This window comes from Nerophis ophidion, linkage group LG09 (assembly GCF_033978795.1).
Source record: "Nerophis ophidion isolate RoL-2023_Sa linkage group LG09, RoL_Noph_v1.0, whole genome shotgun sequence".
Lineage (NCBI taxonomy): Eukaryota > Metazoa > Chordata > Actinopteri > Syngnathiformes > Syngnathidae > Nerophis > Nerophis ophidion.
The window spans coordinates 10,773,040-10,794,750 of NC_084619.1; the positions used below are offsets into that span (position 1 = coordinate 10,773,040).

General features: G+C 42.7%; 1 protein-coding gene across 2 annotated transcripts; it reads right to left on the reverse strand.

Annotated features, from left to right (window-relative positions):
* Nucleotides 1-1,244: 1,244 nt before the first annotated feature.
* LOC133558996 (uncharacterized) lies at nucleotides 1,245-15,518 on the reverse strand. Of its 2 annotated transcripts, XM_061910262.1 has the most exons (3): nucleotides 15,243-15,517; nucleotides 3,114-11,407; nucleotides 2,264-2,401 (listed from the first exon to the last, which is right to left on the reverse strand). In XM_061910262.1, exons 2-3 carry the CDS (start codon nucleotides 11,253-11,255, stop codon nucleotides 2,393-2,395), a joined length of 8,151 nt encoding a protein of 2,716 aa, XP_061766246.1. In that variant the 5' UTR covers nucleotides 11,256-11,407; nucleotides 15,243-15,517; the 3' UTR covers nucleotides 2,264-2,392. The 2 variants fall into 2 exon arrangements, with proteins under 2 accessions (XP_061766245.1, XP_061766246.1); XM_061910261.1 differs by having other exon boundaries at nucleotides 1,245-11,407; nucleotides 15,243-15,518.
* Nucleotides 15,519-21,711: the final 6,193 nt, after the last annotated feature.

Sequence of the window (21,711 nt, forward strand, 5' to 3'; positions counted from 1 at the left end):
AATAAAAAAACCTTGCCTTTACTGGAAGTAGCAGACGATGTGCGTGTGACGTCACTGGTTGTAGGGCTCCTCACATTGTTTGTAATCATAGCCTCCAGCAGCATGAGCTATTCAGACCGAGAAAGTGACGATTTCTCCATTAATTTGAGCGAGGATGAAATATTCGTGGATGAGGAAAGTTAGAGAGAAGCACTAAAAAGAAAAAAAAAAAAAAAGGCGACGGCTCCAGGCGGCGGTAGTGGGAGCGTTTCAGATGTAATTAGACACATTTACTAGGATAATTTTGGAAAATGCCGTATCTGCTTATTGTGTTAATAGTATTTTAGTCCAATTATAAGGTCATACCTGAAAGTCGGATGGCTGCGGTGAACGCCAGTGTCTCTGAGAGAAGCAGAGCAGCCAAGATCACCGCTGCCTTTTTGAGCTGCAGGATGAGGTCGCATTATCCACTGAAGTCTCCGGTAAGAGCCGACTTAATATCACAATTTTCCCATCCAAAAACTTGCTGGTTTTTGGCATGTGTAGCAATGTTAATATTTCATCATTGATATATAAACTGATATATAAACTATCAGACTGCGTGATCGGTAGTAGTGGGTTTCAGTAGGCCTTTAAGAAACACTGACTTAAACAATGACAGTTTTTTTTTATTGTCATTAATTGCTGTGGGGAAAATTGAAAGTAAATCTAAACAAATCCGATACAGACTACTGTTCCAAAACAGATTGTGTTGATGGCTATAACATGGGATATATTTAATCAGAGTTTTAAGTCAGATCAACATATCTCACCATTATCACAAAATATCTATTGAAAATTGTGATCTGGGGTTATTTTCCGACACAATTTACCAAGATGCCACACAGTGGTCAACACAATTCCCAGCTTCTCAGGGGAAGTAGAGCCCACATGTGGCCACTATGGGTGGCATTTAGCACTTCAGTCTTCTTTTGTATCAGCCAGGGGAAATCAGAGAAAATATATTTTTCATTCTTAGATCCCGTCGGAAGGTGGGCAATAATTAAAACATTTGGATTGGTTCCATACAGAAAACATTACAACACATACACACAAGTTAACTGCTTTCTTTCTTTGTTTATTAACTCTCTCAGGACCATTCCCCTCAGTGCTCTCTCTAAACAGCCCTTCATAATTGTTGTTCGCAATCAGTAAAAAATGTTTAATTTCAGTCATATAGACCCAGGGATTATTATAAGTCTCGAAACAGGATGCTGACAGTAATATCATTTTGTAATTGCTTTTATTGTGTTTTCGAGTCGCAAAATGAAATCTGCATCCGTCAGGTACTGTAATTTCTGAAAGGTAGTCATTTCGATGAGCAGAAATTTTGTTGAGTCAATTGTGTTTTTGAGTCCATGTCACATTGCTTTGTTTCACCGCAAAACACAGCTTCCAACATTAAATACTGACGTTTCACAACAGCTCAGATCAACAATGTATGTGACATACATACGGCTTCATTAAACAGAGCTTCACACCATCAGCAGAAAGTTGACCACTTACAACACATGCATCAGCAAGCCAAGGGTAGTGCTAGCACAGTGTTTACACAAGAGAGATATCTTCCTACCTCATATTCATAAAGGGAAATGGAATGGTGAACTCTGTAGCACAAATAATAGCCTAATATTATACAGTTTCGGCAATATAGCATCATGTCACAAGGTCGCGCTAAAAATATTCGGATGCTGTTTCCACATGACAGACATATACACTTATTATGTAATGTTTATATTGACATTCACAACAACCCCAAAGCTAGTATTCATTTATCTTCACCAGTCAGTCAGCTCCATGAAGTCATCCAGTTCACTCATGGTTATTATATCGCGGACTGCATTATCATTTTCACAAATTGTGCTTCCTGCAAGCTGGCTGTTTGTGTCGCACTCTTGGAACAACTCTTGTGTGTTGTAAACAGTGTTTTGTCTTTTGTTTGCATCATTAACTGTATCCATGTATGGGGTTTGCTCTGGGCTGTAGCATTGACCCTTAGATTTCTGTGCGTTTTCATTGCTTTGATGTGTCAAATATGTTTCATCCTGGGCTCCTGAGGATGATCTTTGGGAAGATGTAGAGGAGATGCCTGCAGGTTTAAATACTTCTGGATACGCTTGGTAGCCTTTATGATGCTGGTTGTGCTGCAAATGTGGTTGGAAATTGGGTTGGGGGAAATCTAAATTAGGCTGATGTTGGAATATGCTCTGTCCAGAGTCACGCACATTAAGCTGAACAAAATTTCCAGTCTGTGGATCAAAGAAAGTCTTCGTTTTCACCTCAATAGGTGCATCCACAAGAAAATATTGTCCAGAACCAATGTCTTGCAACACCTTACGCTGGGTCAGTGGGTAGGACTGTACATGGTACTGTGTCACTGCAGCTGGGTGGGTAGCATAATAGAAAGTGGGAAAAGAAGGAACATGAGGAACCATATTTGAAGCAGTAGGGTGGGTAATTTGGGCAGAAGCATGAGGAGAGGACACTGGGAGGGAGATGGGTGCAGTGACATGAGAGGTGGCAACTAGATGGGGGGCATAAGGGATGGGTTGGGATACAGAAGATTGGGGGGAGGCAGGTGCAAGGACTTGAGTTTTGGTAACGAGTTTGGATGAAGGGGCAAGGATGTGAGGTGAGGCGATACGGTGGCATGAAGGAGCAGTGGAGTGAGGGGAGGCTACTAGTTGCAGTACGGGTGTAGTGGAATGAGGCAAGGCGACCGGTTGCAATACAGACGTGACTGAGTGCGACACGGGTGCAATAAGATGAGGGGAAGCAGCTGAGAATGAGGAAAGGGCATGAGGAGATGCTACTGGGTGTGATACAGGTGCAGAGAGAAGAGGTGTAGCTACTGAATGTGAGATGGGAGCAGTGGAATAATGGGAGGCAACTGATAGCGACGCAGGTGTAGTAACGGGAGGGGAGGCAAGAGGGAGGAAGATGGGGACGGTAGAGTGAGGTGAAGTATGGGAAATGAGGGGAGAGTGCTGGTTCTCTGTGTGCGTAGAGCTAGACCCAAGAGTCGGGGCATAAGTGAGAGAGACAGGAGGGGAAAAATGCGGAGAAGCCACGGCATGGCGGTTTGAAGACCATACCTCGGAGGAGGCAGAAGAAGCCCTACTGGAGGTTCTCTGTTGTGGTTTCTCCTCAGGGATTGCAGGAGTATCTTGGCTTATCTCTTTCCGTATTCTACGAGTAGTCAGCCGTTGTGCCTTGCGCAAGGCTTTGTCACTTTTGGGGGGAACTGTTGGAGGTTTTCCCAAACGGGACATATCACTGCTAAGACTGCAGGCTGATACTGGCCTCTCATAGTCATAAAACCCTCGTACGTCCGCCAGGTCAGTCGCACTGGTGGCAAAACTCTCCACATCCTCAGATATGTTACTGATGACGGAACGAAAGTCCTCTTCTTCTGGAGCGATGTTTCTCCTTGAGAAGGGTTTGTGGTGTGGAAGAGGAGCGGAGTATTCTTGTGATGATGATACGGTCAGATTGTTCGAGGATTCATTTTTAGAAACAAGTCTGTTTAATCCTGTGCTTGTGTCAGCATTGATTGGAGTTCCTGTGTTACGTCTCATGATCTCTTGCTCGTCTTCTCTTCTGTCTGCTCTCCATTCCATGGGAGAAGCCCCTCTGGAATCTTCTCCAAAATTCTTATGGAAGCGTGGTTTGACTGATTTGATGAAAGGAGAACCTTTGGTAGTGTTATCCTTCACTCTGAACATTAAGGGTTTGGCTCCCAAGGCTGGGGAGGAAGCATTGGAGCGTGGGAGAGATGGAGCAGGAGAGGCTGCAACTGGAGGCCTATGTGAAGTTCTTTGAAGTCCTGAGTCTTCACTTGGCACAGGTGGATGGTTTCTTTTTTGAAGAGGTACTGGGGAGCGTGCTCGTCTTTCTTTAGGTTTCTTATCTGTTGAGGTGATGGTGTAATACTGAAGAGCATCAATTAATAGGGCTGCTCGTTTCTGCTCCTCTGACTTTGACACTCTCTCCCCGTGAGCAGTTGAATGTTCTTTCTTTTTAGCTTTGGTCTCATCATTTCTGCTCACCTTTTCAGTTGCACCCTCACCTCTGGGTAGCTGCTCCTCTCTTTGTTGTTCAATAGCTCCCTGTTTATCCGCACATAGCACCGGTTCATCTCGTCCCTTCCTTTCTCCCTTCTGCTGCGTCTCCATCTCCTGCTCTTGAATATTTTTAATTCTCCTCCTCTCTGCGCGTCTTCTCTCCTCAATCTTCTTGGCTAGACGCTGTTCTTCTTTGAGCAGAGCTCTCATCTGCTCTTCCTCTTGAGCAGTTCTGTCCTCCAGGCTGAGTCTGTTTTGATCCCCCACCACCATGCTTTCCCGCTCATACTCTTGAGTTTCAGCTATATTTCCTTTCCTTTCAATCGTACTTTTATTTTCTGTCGTATTTTCTCTCCTGCCTTCTGTTTGTTTTGCTCGTCTTTCTTCCTCCATTCGTTGTGCTGTTTCCTTTAGTTTTTCCCATTCTTCTGCTTCTCTTTGTGCACATCTTTGCTCTTCTGATATAAAAGCTCCCCTCTCACCTATGATCACGCTCATGTCCTCTGTAGTTTTGTCTTCCCTTCCTCTAGAAACCTGCTGTAGTTTGACTTTTGCTTTTTCGGGATAAGCTTCCAGCTTTACTTTTTGAAGTTTGTCTGATATAGTTTCATCTAGTTTGTTTGTATTTGCATTTTTTTCAAATCGTCTTACATTTGATTTGCTATCTTCTTTTAAATTTGCATCATCAAGTTGTTTTACTGACCAATTGGTTTCTCTCGGCTTATTGAATGATGATGATGGGGTAGTTTGTGTAAAATGAATATTTCTTTGTCTGCTAGACTCAAACACCTCTTTGCCTTCCACCTCCTTTTGAACCTGAGCTTCTTGAGTCATTTTCTTCAGATCTTGTAGATGTTTTTCCAAAGCTCTCTTGTGATCTTTGACGTGTAAAACATTTTTTTCTAGTCTGTCTCTGTCCTCCAGTTTGAACATCCCAGTCCGTTGATGTTCTATCTCAGTAATGGGAAAGACAACAGGTTTGGGCTCCTTGTTGACTTTGGCATTAAGCTCTGCTTTTTTTGGCAAAATATTCTCCTTGACGTAGTGGTCTTGAATGTCAGAAGTGAACACGGGGCGTCTGCTATGACGAGACTTTATCAGTGGAAAGAATCCTTCTTTTTTGTGTGGAGGGAATTCCTGATGTGTGTTTTCTCTATCTTCAGAAACAATGACTTTCAATCTGGCATAGTCCGCCAAGGCTGATATATCAGGAATTGTTGACACTCTGTCTTTTGGCTTTGACTTGACTTGCGGTTCCTCCCTGGCTGGTTGTGGGTTTCTTGAGCTCTGTTTTTCCTTTTCTGATAAACTAGATCGAACTTCAGAGTGATGTTTTGCCCCATTCCTATCTTTTATATTTTCTCTGTTTTGCAACTCTGAGGGCCAATCATTCTGTCTTGAAGGGCTCTTAACTGTTACTCCTCTTGTCTGAACAGTTAATGTTGAAGATTCTGATTTAGTCTGACTTGATAGTTGGTCAGAGTGTTCCATTGCCTTTGAAACGGTCGACATATCTCCAACATTTGTACTCATATGTTTAAAAGCGGGATTTTTTTCTGGCATGCATTGAACTTGGAAGTAGTTTCCTTCATTAGGCAATACATTTGCGGTAGTCTCATTTCTTTGTGCTAAGTCTACCTCCCCATGATCTGTTGCTTTATTTATGCTTTGTTGTTGATCCTTGTTCTTCAGTGAGTCCGCCAATTTTCTCACACTGGATAAAACATGTTGTACACTGAGATTGTCTTTCAACTTATCTTCCACCTGCTCCTCCCAGCCTTTTGTGACAGGGTATTTAGCTTCATCATCTTTGATTAATATGCTCATGCTTTTGTCCAGGTTAGTTGATGTGTCTGGTTGATTTTGATCAGTTGTAGCCACATTAGAACATGTTGTGTTGAGATGCTTTGCCACATTGTCAATCTCTGGTACTCCAGGGACAACTTTGATTTCAATGCTGTCTATATGAACATCTTCTTGTTGATTAATTTCTCCAAGGTTTGTCTCCTCAGGTTTTGGAGATTCATGTCTGTTTAACTTATCAGCTAAAGGGTTAGCCATGTAATTGCTCTTTTCTTCCGATAGGGGTGCACTCTTATCCCCTATATTGCTGCATTTAGATAGCTTTATAGCAGGTGCCACATCCTCTTCCAGGGACGGTGTTACGGATTGAGTTTCTGCAACAACCTCGTCGGAATCCTGGACGTAGTTGATACCTGAGCTTATGACTTTGGGTGCTGTATGCTGTAACTTTATTTCTCCTGTATGAATTTCCTCTTGATGTTTGATGCAGTTAATTACAGAATCTTCTTTGAATGTTTGAAGAGTGCATTCTGCCTTTTCTGCTGTCGTCATGTCCTGTTTATAGTAAAGGAGTTGGGTTTCGGTTTGCACTTTATTTATAGAACTTAAAGTGATTGCAGGGGAAGCATCTTTTCCAGTCAGGGCTTCTTCCACTTGTACTTTGCTTTGAGATGCTGCACTGATATTAGAGGATTGCTGCAGGGGAGAGAGCATATTCTTTGTGACATCATGATGCATATTCATACTAACTTTAAGTTGCGTCTCTATAGAATGAGTTTCCCCTGCAATTTCTCTATTCCCATCCAACACAAACTCATTCGTCATGCACATTTCTACACATGATTTGTCTGAGTCAGCATTACATTGTTCGGCATTCTTTTTTCCGTTAACAGTTTTTCCCAGGATCTGCAAATTGTCCTTAGCCACAAAGGTCTCAGTCTGACCGAAGACAAAATTATTGTGAACTATGCTCTGTGTGCTTGTGGATTGTGATGACTCCTCCATAAGTTGATCAGAGTTTAATGCAGGATTGGGTATGACATTTTTCGGTTTTCCCAACTTTTCTGCCAGGTTTTCTTGCAGTATTTCTTGCGTTAATTCTTGCTCCTTATTTTGTGTTTCAGGTTGACTTGATTGTGTCTGATTCTTAAGTAAGCTTCCATCTATGCTCAAAGAATTTGGAGCATTATTTGTCACTGTTGGTGGTTCAAGTATAGGGTCAATGTCCTTCCCAGGTTCAATAGGAACGTCCTTCTCTAAGTGATCAAGATTCTGACCCGATGTTCCTCTAGAGCTGGGAAGTTCCTTGACAAGTTGCACACCTAATGTTCCCATGTGATGTTTTGAAGTACCATTGCTGGGTTCTGTGCTTCCATTGCCTCTTGACATCTCGTGCAGTGGAGGCCTCAGCTTTTCATGAAGATTTGGACTAGCAGGGATTTGCTTAAACACTTCCATGATGGCTGAAATTTCTTTCTCAGCATGTGCTTTTATTTTGGATGTCAGAATCTCCTGTTTTGTCTGAGCTTTCTCTTCATGGCTTGATGCTTTCATGGAGGTAATTTTTAGGCCTTTATTTGACAGAGTGCCACACTCTGACTTATGTTTTCCCCCAGAATGTGTTTGCTGAGTATGAGACAAGGCATCATATCTTTCCAACTTGTCAACTTTGACATCCGTTCCTTTATCCAAATCAACACCACCAGGTGCTCTTTTCTCTCGACAAGTCGGTAATAGTTTGAATTCTTTGGTAGACGCACTGTAATCATTATGACTCTCAGGCCCTTTCTTCTTGGATTTTACATCCTCTTTGACCTGCTGTTTGGTTTCGCCACTAATTGGGGGATGTTCATTTTTTGATTTGCTGTCATCGACTTTTTTAACATTATCAAGTGGTAAGGCTGATATTACATTGGTATTGTTTGAAGCCGTTTTGTTTCTGCCAAAATAGACCTTGTTAGTAAATCCGTATTTTTCTCTAAGAGTCTCATAATAATCAGCCTCATGATCCACTTTATTTGTAATATATATTTTATCAGAAGGTTGATTTGTTTGTGTTGCCTGAGGCTGCTCTTTGCTTTGCTTGATTGTCAGCTCTTTTGTTGAAATGCCTTCTTCCATTGTGATCATTGTGCTTGTGACTTTCTCTATTTGCTGTCCCTTCATATTCTCCTTTATTTTTGCCAACTCGGCTTTAGCTTTTGCTAACTCCGCCTTTACACGCTCAACTTTACTAGGCTCACTTTTGACGTGTTGTGGATTTGCCAGAATTGTAGGCTTTGTCAACCTTTCTGTCATTTGTTGTTGTTTTGCTATTGCTACTTTAGCTAGATCCATGTTGATTAGATCCAGCTTGACTTGTTCTGCTTTTTTGGCCTCAGAATTAGTTTCTTTAGTTTCATGTATTTCTGCTTTAGGTTGAACTTGCTCTGCCTTAGCTTTTTTCTCTTGTACGTCTTCAACATTCTGTTTATCTATCTTTGTGCTGGCTAGGTCAGGTTTAGCCATCACCTTAGGTATGTCTGTCTTTATTTGTTTCCCTGCAGACATTTCTGTAATAAACGTTTCCTCTCTTACTTGCTGTACCATTTTCTTATCACCTTCTTGTTCAATTCTGACGGGTTTCACTTCATCTTGATTTGGTTTCATACAATCTTTTTGGGAACTTTGTGTTGTCTCTATTATCAACTGTTGATTTTCCACATCCGTGCCTTTAAGCTCCTGTGTGTTGGTTTGTTTTGCTTTGGTTTCTCTTATGTGTTCCACTTGTTCTCTAACAATAATTGTTTTTTCTTTTCTATTTGTAAATTGGCTTGGTTCGGCTTTTGGGCTTTCCTTAATGGTTCTGTCTGTTTCTTTCCTTATTTTTATTGTTACATCTGTCTTCACTGGTTGTGCTGATTCTGCAGTATTGTCTTTGGGAGTATCCACATGATTCCATCGTTCGACTTTAGGCAGCGATACTGGCATCTGCTCTGATTGAATTAGATTTGCTCTAGTTTGTTCAGCTTTGACATCCGTGAATTGTCCATCTTTCACTTGATGGACCTTTGAACTGCCCTGCATAATAGATTTTAATGGTTGCTGGTTGTCTTTTAACATTGCTGCACATACGGTATCTATAGTTACCTGTGAAGCGTATAACTGCTGCCTGTCAATGTTTTTATTCATGTTCTGCTGTTTTGGTGAACGGATCTCCTCCTTTATGTGGATTTCTTGTATATTAGCCTGAACATGTTGGTCTTCTTTCCATGGAGCTACAGTTGCTGGTAGTGTGTATTTTTCTGTGTTTGGTGTACGTATAGATCTCAACGTTTCCTTTGAAACACTATTGTCGTTTATGCTGTCTGTTGGATAATAGCCAGACACCTGTGCAGATTGCCTCACATCTGCTTCATTTGAATCCTTGCTTGTTAGATATTCTCTGCCAGGTTGCTTAAGCAAGTCTGTGTTTTCCGTATAGGAAGTAGATGACGGCTGTTCTTTAGTAAGGTTTTGGCCATTAATCAATTGATTACTGGTGTAATTTTTAACCTGCTCATCTTGTCTTTTAACAGTCTTATAGTCTGAAATGTGGCCTGTGGTAGGATGACTGATGGTTACTCCAGATAAGAGCTTAGGACTGTTGGATGGTTTGACATACTGATGTGGGTTCCAGCTGGATTCATAACCATCTGATGGTAGATCTTCAGGTATATCTATAACAGTGTCTTTGGGTTGCTGTAAAGGTGTGTCTTTGCTTTTTTCTACTGTCTCAAAGCTTTTATATTTACTAGGACTGTAGGTACTTTTTACTCTTTTCCTGTTGTCTTTGAGATTGAAGAGGAGGCTAGTGGCTTTAGATTTATAGCTTGACATTCTGACATTAGGAGTGGCCCCGCTGCTGTCGACACGAACTGGAGCATGTTCCACAATTTCGGGATGACCTGCATACTGACAAGGTTCTGGTGGCTCTGCTTGGGCCACAGGAAGCTGTGGTGAGAGCAGATTGTTTCTGCCTGGAACATTTTGCTCCATTGTTACATCATCATAGTCAAGTGGTGTGAAGTCTTTGCAAAGCACTCCTTGTTTCTCAGCTGCCGTCTCAGTTCCAGTCATCATTTTTATCTGTTCCTGGAGAGCTTTAACGGTGTCCTGAGCAGAGGAAGACACATCAGTAGTGGGTGATGCAGTTGATGGCCGCTGGGATGTAAGTCTTTTGGTTCCCAGACTGTGTGTCCTCATTATGAGTGGATGATGTACTGCCAAGTCAGATTCACAGCGTTTCTCTATAGCGGAAGCTTTCTGCAACCTTGTGGATATTGAAGGATGGTTTGGAACTACAGGGGTAATCATAGTCCTGTGATTCCTTATACTTCTCTCTTGAAACATAGAGGACCCATTTGTTTGCTTATACATGGTTGTATGATTCCACTTTGGGAACTCTGAACAGTGCATCAACCCTGAGACTTCCCCTTGTTGAAAGCGTAACCTGTTATGCTCTCTCCATACTCTAAAAGGACTGTACTCACTATGTATAAAGACGTTTGTGTTACAGTCTACTTGTGTCATCGTGCTGTGTTGACTGTGGGAAGATGCCATGAAGGAGGAAGCAGTGTCCATATGAGACACTGCAGCTGCTCCAGAGGTGTAAAGGTTGACATCCTGGGATGAGAATTGGAATTGACCATTAGTAAAGTTTTGCTGATATGTTGTAGGCATGCTCATCAGAGCTGGTCTATTCCAACTTGTCTCGTTCCAATCTCTGAGTTGACCCTCCATAACTGCTCCATCCTCAGAGTTAAATGCTCTTATAAGAGAAGAAACTCTGGAACGACTCCTGCGATTCTGCAAACTCAGATCTGACAGTCCGTTGCTGAAATGGCCCAGGTGGTCTTCTCTAAGAAATCTCTCTTGCTGGGACATTTCCATAAAGGAGTTTTGGAATGTGGCAGAAAGCCTCCCCTGTGTCATGTCTCCATAAACTTCCCATGTGGGATTTATGTTCTTTTCTGCCCCATACATTCCTTCAGGGTTCCAGTTCTGTCCATACTGCTGCACCATCATACTAAAGCTGTCATGTGCAGTTCTTTTAAGATCCTCCCTGTCCTCTCTTTCAAGTCCACTCTGACCAAATGCCAGTTGCCTGTCCTTCTGGCTGCCCGGTGATGAAGGACCCAGGTCCGAGTCATTATAAACGGCCTCATCCCCAATGCAGAGACTCCTGAAGGCTTTGTCAGTGAGGCTCCTGACTTCACGGTCGGTCTCGTCTAGGAAGGATCCGCCACTCGAGGTGTCGCTAAAGCCTCCATCACTGTACTTTCGATGTTTGCCACTTTTCCGTCTCGAGCGACCCGAACGACCCGAACGACGCTTCTCCACCGATGACATGATGCAGGCTTGGTTGTGTCTTCAGCAGCTCAGTTATTCATTCAAACATGAAATGTTTGACTATAGGATGCAAGAACCCAGAGTTAAGGGTTCCAGCTGCTACGGAGCCTTGCATCTCACTCGTCCTTCTCCAAAAAAGTCCCGCAAATTTCCTGCAAGGCAAAATAAAAAACAGGAATTAGCCATTTTTATAATGACCGTTCTTTGTTGGAATCTTGTTTATCAAGTTTGAACGTTATTTTTGGGATAAATCAGGCCTAAACAAACTGAACAACACTAGAATTTCCCGAATGTGTTTTTTTGTTCTTGTTCCCATTTACACAAATGTTTAAAGTGCGACAATGGGACATTTTAAGCCCGCATTTTGATATATATTGGCCTACAGCAGGGGTCGGCAACCTTTACCACTCAAAGAGCCATTTTGACCCGTTTCACAAAGTAAAGAAAACAATGGGAGCCACATAACTCTTTTGAAATTTTTTATGAAATAATACTGCATACAGAGTTTTTTTTTTGTTGCTTTGTGCTATGTATGTATAAACCAGGGGTCTCAGACACGCGGCCCGCAACTTAATATTAATATTTAATGTTAGTGTGGCCCGCAAGTTTTATATAAATGCCGCTTGACAGCGTCACACCTGCCAACCGTCCCAATTTTCCCGGGAGACTCCCGAATTTCAGAGTAATTATTCTTTCAAATGTACGCTGGAGTTCACCCAAAGAACATAAATAAGGGCGTACTACCGTCCTATACAACTTGTACAACTTGCGGGCCCTAACAATTGTTTGACGAGGCTATTGCAGACACACGTAAAAGACTGCAAGGCATCCTTATTCAACAGCAATACATGTTACACTGAGGATGGCCGTTTAAACAACTTTAGCACTCTTACTATTATGCGCCACACTGTGAACCCACACCAAACAAGAATGACAAACACATTTCGGGAGAACATCCTCACTATAACACAAAATAAACACGACAAAACAAATACCCAGAATCCCATGCATCATATACACACAGATACCACACGGATCAATCGTCCTGTCCCCTTAGCAGAAAAACAGCCCCAAAGCATGATGTTTCTACCCCCATGCTTCACAGTAGGTATGTTGTTTTTGGGATGCAACTCAGTATTCTTCTTCCTCCAAACACGATGAGTTGAGTTTATACCAAAATGGATACATGGATGATACTGCAGAGGATTGGGAGAATATCATGTGGTCAGATGAAACCAAAATAGAACTTTTTGGTATAAACTCAACTCGTCGTGTTTGGAGGAAGAAGAATACTGAGTTGCATCCCAAGAACACCATACCTACTGTGAAGCATGGGGGTGGAAACATCATGCTTTGGGGCTGTTTTTCTGCTAAGGGGACAGGACGATTGATCCGTGTTGAGGAAAGAATGAATGGGGCCATGTATCGTGATATTTTGAGCCATAGCCTCCTTCCATCAGTGAGAGCTTTAAATGGTTGACCAAATAATTATTTTCCACCATAATTTACAAATAAATTCTTTAAAATTCCTACAATGTGAATTCCTGGATTTTTTTTTCCACATTCTGTCTCTTACAGTTGAAGTGTACCTATGATGAAAATTACAGACCTCTGTCATCATTTTAAGTGGGAGAACTTGCACAATCGGTGGCCGACTAAATACTTTTTTTGCCCCACTGTAAGTCTAAAGCTCATATATCAAGAACTGAAAACACTATCTAACCAAAACCAAGTACAAAAATCATAAAAATGTGTCTGGTTGTCCAGGGAATCATAGCCTGCCTCCATTAGGAAGTTCTCAACTGTACTGTACGCTACGTGGTTCTGAAAACAGTCCTGTAAATCCCTGCACTCAATCGGCCTGACCTTCACTGGCATGTTTGCATCAACCTGTGCTTGTTGCTAGGTGCACAAAAGTCTCACGTGACTTATTTTGGGCGCGTCAATATTTGCAAGAACTTAAATGACCTCATTCACGCACGCACACACATAAGTCAGGCACACACAATCAGTGTTTTACAATTTCTAATAATACATAAGCGAGACTCACACTACAAGTCGGCCACAATAACTAACCCAGACACACACAGCCAGAGTACGACAATATCTAGTAACTCATAACCAAGACTCACACTACCAGTTGACTGCAAAAACTAAACCCAGACACACACAACCATTGTACTACAATATCTAATAATACACAACCAAGACTCACACTACCAGTCTACTACAATAAGTAACCCAGACACACACAACCATTGTACTACAATATCTAATAACACATAACCGAGACTCACACTACCAGTCGACTGCAATAACTAACCCAAACACACACAACCATTGTACTACAATATCTAATAATACATAACCAACCATAAGTACCCCCACACAATATACAGTGGGGCAAAAAAGTATTTAGTCATCCACCGATTGTGCAAGTTCTCCCACTTAAAATGATGACAGAGGTCTGTAATTTTCATCATAGGTACACTTCAACTGTGAGAGACAGAATGTGAAAAAAAAATCCAGGAATTCACATTGTAGGAATTTTCAAGAATTTATTTGTAAATTATGGTGGAAAATAAGTATTTGGTCAACCATTCAAAGCTCTCACTGATGGAAGGAGGTTTTGGCTTAAAATCTCATGATACATGGCCCCATTCATTCTTTCCTTAACACGGATCAATCGTCCTGTCCCTTTAGCAGGAAAAACAGCCCCAAAACATGATGTTTCCACCACCATGCTTCACAGTAGGTATGGTGTTCTTGGGATGCAACTCAGTATTCTTCTTCCTCCAAACATAACGAGTTGAGTTTATACCAAAATGGATACATGGATGATACAGCAGAGGATTGGGAGAATGTCATGTGGTCAGATGAAACCAAAATTTAACTTTTTGGTATAAACTCAACTCGTCGTGTTTGGAGGAAGAAGAATACTGAGTTGCATCCCAAGAACACCACACCTACTGTGAAGCATGGGGGGTGGAAACATTATGCTTTGGAGCTGTTTTTCTGCTAAGGGGACAAGATGATTGATCCGTGTTAAGGAAAGAATGAATGGGGCCATGTATCGTGAGATTTTGAGCCAAAACCACCTTCCATCAGTGAGAGCTTTGAATGGTTGACCAAATACTTATTTTCCACTATATTTTACAAATAAATTCTTTAAAATTCCCTACAATGTGAATTCCTGGATTTTTTTTTCACATTCTGTCTCTCACAGTTGAAGTGTACCTATGATGAAAATTACAGACATCTGTCATCATTTTAAGTGGGAGAACTTGCACAATCGGTGGCTGACTAAATACCTTTTTGCCCCACTGTAACAAGACCAAGTCTTATGTAATGCCTTATGGTGCACGGTTCCTAATAAAGTGTCTGGTATTAGAATGTATTTGTTTGTTTGAGTACACAATGTACTACGGCTTTGCTTTGAAAAAAAAATGCTAATCCGTTAAGAAGCATCAGAGGCGTGCTTCAGAATCCAAATGTTCATTGATATCTTCAGACTTGGAAGCCACACCGAGTATTTAGAGAACATCTCAGCCCTTCTTTACATTGTAATAGTATACAAACTCCTAGAATGCGGTCTAAATATATTGTTTACATACACAAAACTAGTTCATTTCAGAACGTTGTGATCTTATTTTAAAGCAAAAAAATCAGGTTGTCAGTTAGATTTATGTTAATTTTTGCTTGTGACTAGTTTATTTTTGGACAGCGACAGATTCTAATGTTCAAACCTGACACCACCGTGACCTCCGTTGAGAAGTCCAAACAGACCGAACTTATCTAGTGAAAATTAAATAAATCATTTTAAATAGTCTTAGTCAGTCATCCAAGTCAAGTTGTAATATAATTCTCTAAAATTGGAATTTACAGAGATGGTAAATACAAGTTACATTTTTGGCTTTATTTTTCCTTCTTGGCTTTTTCTAAATGCAGAGCCTTGGAGCAAGAACGCTGAGCGAAGTCTTAGCTTACCTTCCATGTATATAATCCATCATTTGGACTCAAATCTCCCCCAAAAGGCCTTGTTGATCGGGGGTGTCCGGGTGACACCCCTCTGGTGGCCCTGTCTTCAACAACCCTCTACGTACTCCACTGCGGGGACTTTGAGGCTCTGACCGAAGCGAGGCAACGGGTCTCGGGCCCGCAGACCAGACAGAAATAGAGGAGTTGCCCCAGAGAGAGTGTCCATCATGGGGGGACCAGAACGGGGGGCTTGGAGCTGGTGTGTAGCTCTGTCAGATCCTCTGGTGTCGAGTATCAGACGGATGAAACAAACAGCCTGGCAACTATTTATAAATGAGGACAGCCATCTCTCAGGAATGAGCTTTGGGCAAACCGGGGGAATTTTCACTGTGGAACATTTTCTAAGCATGGATGCTTTAAAAAAAAAATGCACATTTTGAACATGTGCTATTTTCATGACTAGTCTTGTTTGGGTGCGGGCTTACGTCCTCACACTTGTCAGGACTACATGAGGCGTCCACCCACCTGCTCTCAGTGTTTCCTCCGCTTGAATTACTTTATCACACTCCAATGATCTACCCGAGGCTGCTTTTCTTAAGCAGAAAAGGCCATAAGGCAGTGAAAAGGGGGCAGACCTGTGCCGCCTTCTTTCACCCACTCGGGGCCCCGCCTCCTCCCACAACCCGCTGCTATAATAGGAGATTGCAGCAGCGGATCATTAGCTGGGATTCTTGGCGGGTGCAGGGCCGGCGTGGCGGGGTGATGGACACACACACATGGGCTTTTCCACACACGCACACACACACACACACACACACATTCTTGTATTTCTTACCCTCTTGAGACCTCCGAAAAATGCCTCCATCTTTAGGACCACACTCTCTAGACATGTAAAGATTTATATTGACAACATTAATAATATTTACATACTATGCAAATATAAAAAGCTTGGTGTGAAAAATGAGTTGGAATTTCACAAGAAAAATATTGGCAGTATTATAATAAAAGTCGTCATTTTTGTCAAAGAAAGTCAAAATTTCACCACACCTAGTGTGTGTGTGACTATCATTGGTACTTTAACTTTAACATACTTTATTATGGTATAAGTTGGAATTTCAATTTATAGCTGTCGCAATTTTACAAGAAAAGCTTAAAATGTTGGCAATTTTATGAAAAGAGTCGAATTTTACTCGACAAAAGTCACAATTTTACAAAAAAAACTTTGAACTTTTGGCTGTATTATATCAATAATTCTAATTTTACTTTACAAGTCATAATTGTACTCAAAAAATGTCACTGTTTTACACGAAAACAAGAAAAAAGGTCAATATTGTGATAAAAGACACTATTGGAAATGGCAAATGTCACCGTTTTTCCATTGAAAAGTAATAATTTTACATTAAAAAAGTAATAATTTTACGGGAAAATTCTGCAATACTACAGAAACAGAAAGAATGTGAGAAATTGCTCCCAATTTTATAAGAAAAAAGTCGACACATTGTGAGAAAAAGACTGCTTTTAGTTCATTTATTTGTTTGTAAGTGCTTTTTGGTTATTACAGTATGTCTATATATACATTTATTATTAAATTTGGCCAAAGGGGGTGAATTTTAGTTCCTTACACACACTTGTTATTACATATGTTGGCCAGAGGGGGACCACTTCAAATTGTTACACACTTGTTATTTTGTATGTTGACTGTGTGTCAATTTATCAAATTGACACACAGTCAATTTGATAAATCCCTCCTTTTTGGGACCACACTAATTTTGATAGATTTCACCACCAGGGGTGCAAATGAGTAATTCTCTATTAGATGCAATGGTTTTCTGTATTAAGACAATGATTTTGGTCCTAACTTTTTCATCGGTCCTCATATGGAAGGTACTTTTTGTTGTTGATGTCTCAAGAAGCTTAGAAATACAACAACACTCACACACACACACACAAACAAACACACACACACATTCTTGTATTTCTTACCCTTTTGAGACCTCCGAAAAATGCCTCCATCTTTAGGACCACCCTTTCTAGACATGTAAAGATTTATATTGACAACATTAATAATATTTACATACTATGCAAATATAAAAAGCTTGGTGTGAAAAATGAGTTGGAATTTCCCAAGAAAAATATTGGCAGTATTATAATAAAAGTCGTAATTTTTGTCAAAGCAAGTCATAATTTTACAACAAAAACTGAACATTTGTGCACTATATACCTACTCAGTGGCCTAGTGGTTAGAGTGTCCTCCCTGAGATCGGTAGGTTGTGAGTTCAAACCTTGGCCGAGTCATACCAAAGACTATAAAAACGTGACCCATTACATCCCTGCTTGGCACTCAGCATCAAAGGTTGGAATTGGGGGTTCAATTTATAGCTGTCGCAATTTTACAAGCAAAGCTTAAAATGTTGGCAATTTTATAAAAAGAGTCTGAATTTTACTCGACAAAAGTCACAATTTTACGAAAAAACTTTGAAATTTTGGCTGTATTATAATAATAATTGGAATTTTACTCAAAAAATGTCACTGTTTTACAAGAACAACAAAAAAAAAAGGTCAATATTGTGAAATAAAACACAATTGGATATGGCAAATGTCACCGTTTTTGCATTGAAAAGTAATAATTTTACATTGAAAAAGTAATAATTTTACGGGAAAATATTGCAATACTACAGAAACAGAAAGAATATGAGAAATTACTCCCAATTTTATAAGAAAAAAGTCGACATATTGTTAGAAAAAGACTGCTTTTAGTTCATTTATTAATTTTTGTTTGTAAGTGCTTTTTGGTTATTACAGTATGTATATATATATATATATATATATATATATGAAATGGATTATTAAACTTGGCCAAAGTGGGTGAATTTTAGTTCCTTACACACACTTGTTATTACATATGTTGGCCAGAGGGGGACCACTTCAAATTGTTACACACTTGTTATTTTATATGTTGACCGTGTGTCACAGTCAATTTGATAAATCCCTCCTTTTTGGGACCACACTAATTTTGATAGATTTCACCACCAGGTGTGCAAATGAGACATTCTCTATTAGATGCAATGGTTTTCCGTATTAGGACCATGATTTTGGTCCTAACTTTTTCATCGGTCCTCATATGGAAGGTACTTTTCCTTGTTGATGTCTCAAGAAGCTTAGAATACAACAACACTCGCACACACACACACACACACACGCTCACACACACACACAATCACACACACATTCTTGTATTTCTTACCCTCTTGAGACCTCGGAAAAATGCCTCCATCTTTAGGACCACCCTTTCTAGACATGTAAAGATTTATATTGACAACATTAATAATATTTACATACTATGCAAATATAAAAAGCTTGGTTTGAAAAATGAGTTGGAATTTCACAAGAAAAATATTGGCAGTATTATAATAAAAGTCGTAATTTTTGTCAGAGCAAGTCAAAATTTTACAAGAAAAACTGAACATTTGTGCAATATATACCTACTCAGTGGCCTAGTGGTTAGAGTGTCCGCCCGGAGATCGGTAGGTTGTGAGTTCAAACCCCGGCCGAGTCATACCAAAGACTATAAAAACGTGACCCATTACATCCCTGCTTGGCACTCAGCATCAAGGGTTGGAATTGGGGGTTAAATCACCATAAATGATTCCCGGGCGCGGCCACCGCTGCTGCTCCCTGCTCCCCTCACCTCCCAGGGGGTGATCAAGGGTGGTGGGTTAAATGCAGAGAATAATTTCGCCACACCTCGTGTGTGTGTGTGTGTGTGTGTGACAATCATTGGTACTTTTTATTAATTTTAATCGTAAATTACCTTCTATTACACCCAAATCTCTGATTTATGCTTTCATTCATCCATCCATCCATCCATTTTCTACCGCTTATTCCCTTTTGGGGTGGCGGGGGGTGCTGGCGCCTATCTCAGCTACAATCGGGCGGTAGGCGGGTTACACCCTGGACAAGTCGCCACCTCATCGCAGGGCCAACACAGATAGACAGACAACATCCATCCATCCATTTCCTACAGCTTATTCCCTTTTGGGGTGGCGGGGGGCGCTGGCGCCTATCTCAGCTACAATCGGGCGGGAGGCGGGGTACACCCTGGACAAGTCGCCACCTCATCGCAGGGCCAACACAGATAGACAGACAACATCCATCCATCCATTTTCTACCGCTTATTCCCTTTTGGGGTGGCGGGGGGCGCTGGCGCCTATCTCAGCTACAATCGGGCGGAAGGCGGGGTACACCCTGGACAAGTCGCCATCTCATTGCAGGGCCAACACAGATAGACAACATCCATCCATCCATTTTCTACCGCCTTTTCCCTTTTGGGGTCGCGGGGGGGCGCTGGCGCCTATCTCAGTTACAATCGGGCGGAAGGCGGGGTACACCCTGGACAAGTTGCCAACTCATTGCAGGGCCAACACAGATAGACAGACAACATCCATCCATCCATTTTCTACCGCTTATTCCCTTTTGGGGTCGCGGGGGGGCGCTGGCGCCTATCTCAGCTACAATCGGGCGGAAGGCGGGTTACACCCTGGACAAGTCGCCACCTCATCGCAGGGCCAACACAGATAGACAGACAACATCCATCCATCCATTTTCTACCGCTTATTCCCTTTTGGGTTCGCGGGGGGCGCTGGCGCCTATCTCAGCTACAATCGGGCGGAAGGCGGGGTACACCCTGGACAAGTCGCCACCTCATTGCAGGGCCAACACAGATAGACAGACAGCATCCATCCATCCATTTCCTACCGCTTATTCCCTTTTGGGGTCGCGGGGGGCGCTGGCGCCTATCTCAGCTACAATCGGGCGGAAGGCGGGGTACACCCTGGACAAGTCGCCACCTCATTGCAGGGCCAACACAGATAGACAGACAACATCCATCCATCCATTTTCTACAGCTGATTCCCTTTTGGGGTGGCGGGGGGGCGCTGGCGCGTATCTCAGCTACAATCGGGCGGAAGGCGGGTTACACCCTGGACAAGTCGCCACCTCATTGCAGGGCCAACACAGATAGACAGACAACATCCATCCATCCATTTTCTACCGCTTATTCCCTTTTGGGGTCGCGGGGGGGCGCTGGCGCGTATCTCAGCTACAATCGGGCGGAAGGCGGGTTACACCCTGGACAAGTCGCCACCTCATTGCAGGGCCAACACAGATAGACAGACAACATCCATCCATCCATTTTCTACCGCTTATTCCCTTTTGGGGTGGCGGGGGGCGCTGGCGCCTATCTCAGTTACAATCGGGCGGAAGGCGGGTTACACCCTGGACAAGTCACCACTTCATTGCAGGGCCAACACAGATAGACAGACAACATCCATTTTCTACCGCTTATTCCCTTTTGGGGTGGCGGGGTGTGCTGGCGCCTATCTCAGCTACAATCGGGCGGAAGGCGGGTTACACCCCGGACAAGTCGCTACCTCATTGCAGGGCCAACACATATAGACAGACAACATCCATCCATCCATTTTCTACCGCTTATTCCCTTTTGGGGTGGCGGGGGGCGCTGGCGCCTATCTCAGCTACAATCGGGCGGAAGGCGGGGTACACCCTGGACAAGTCGCCACCTCATCGCAGGGCCAACAGATAGACAGACAACATCCATCCATCCATTTTCTACCGCTTATTCCCTTTTGGGGTGGCGAGGGGGCGCTGGCGCCTATGTCACCTACAATCGGGCGGAAGGCGGGTTACACCCTGGACAAGTCGCCACCTCATTGCAGGGCCAACACAGATAGACAGACAACATCCATCCATCCATTTTCTACCGCTTATTCCCTTTTGGGGTGGCGGGGTGTGCTGGCGCCTATCTCAGCTACAATCGGGCGGAAGGCGGGGTACACCCTGGACAAGTCGCCACCACATCGCAGGGCCAACACAGATAGACAGACAACATCCATCCATCCATTTTCTACCGCTTATTCCCTTTCGGGGTCGCGGGGGGCACTGGCGCCTATCTCAGTTACAATCGGGCGGAAGGCGGGTTACACCCTGGACAAGTCGCCATCTCATCGCAGGGCCAACACAGATAGACAGACAACATCCATCCATCCATTTTCTACCGCTTATTCCCTTTTGGGGTCGCTTGGGGCGCTGGCGCCTATCTCAGCTACAATCGGGCGAGAGGCGGGTTACACCCTGGACAAGTCGCTACCTCATTGCAGGGCCAACACATATAGACAGACAACATCCATCCATCCATTTTCTACCGCTTATTCCCTTTTGGGGTCGCGGGGGGGCGCTGGCGCCTATCTCAGCTACAATCGGGCGGAAGGCGGGTTACACCCTGGACAAGTCGCCACCTCATTGCAGGGCCAACACAGATAGACAGACAACATCCATCCATCCATTTTCTACCGCTTATTCCCTTTTGGGGTGGCGGGGGGCGCTGGCGCCTATCTCAGTTACAATCGGGCGGGAGGCGGGGTACACCCTGGACAAGTCGCCACCTCATCGCAGGGCCAACACA

Bases quoted from the DNA above. Each gene is read 5' to 3' on its own strand.
- LOC133558996 (XM_061910261.1), bottom strand. From the start codon at position 11,255: ATGTCATCGGTGGAGAAGCGTCGTTCGGGTCGTTCGGGTCGCTCGAGA.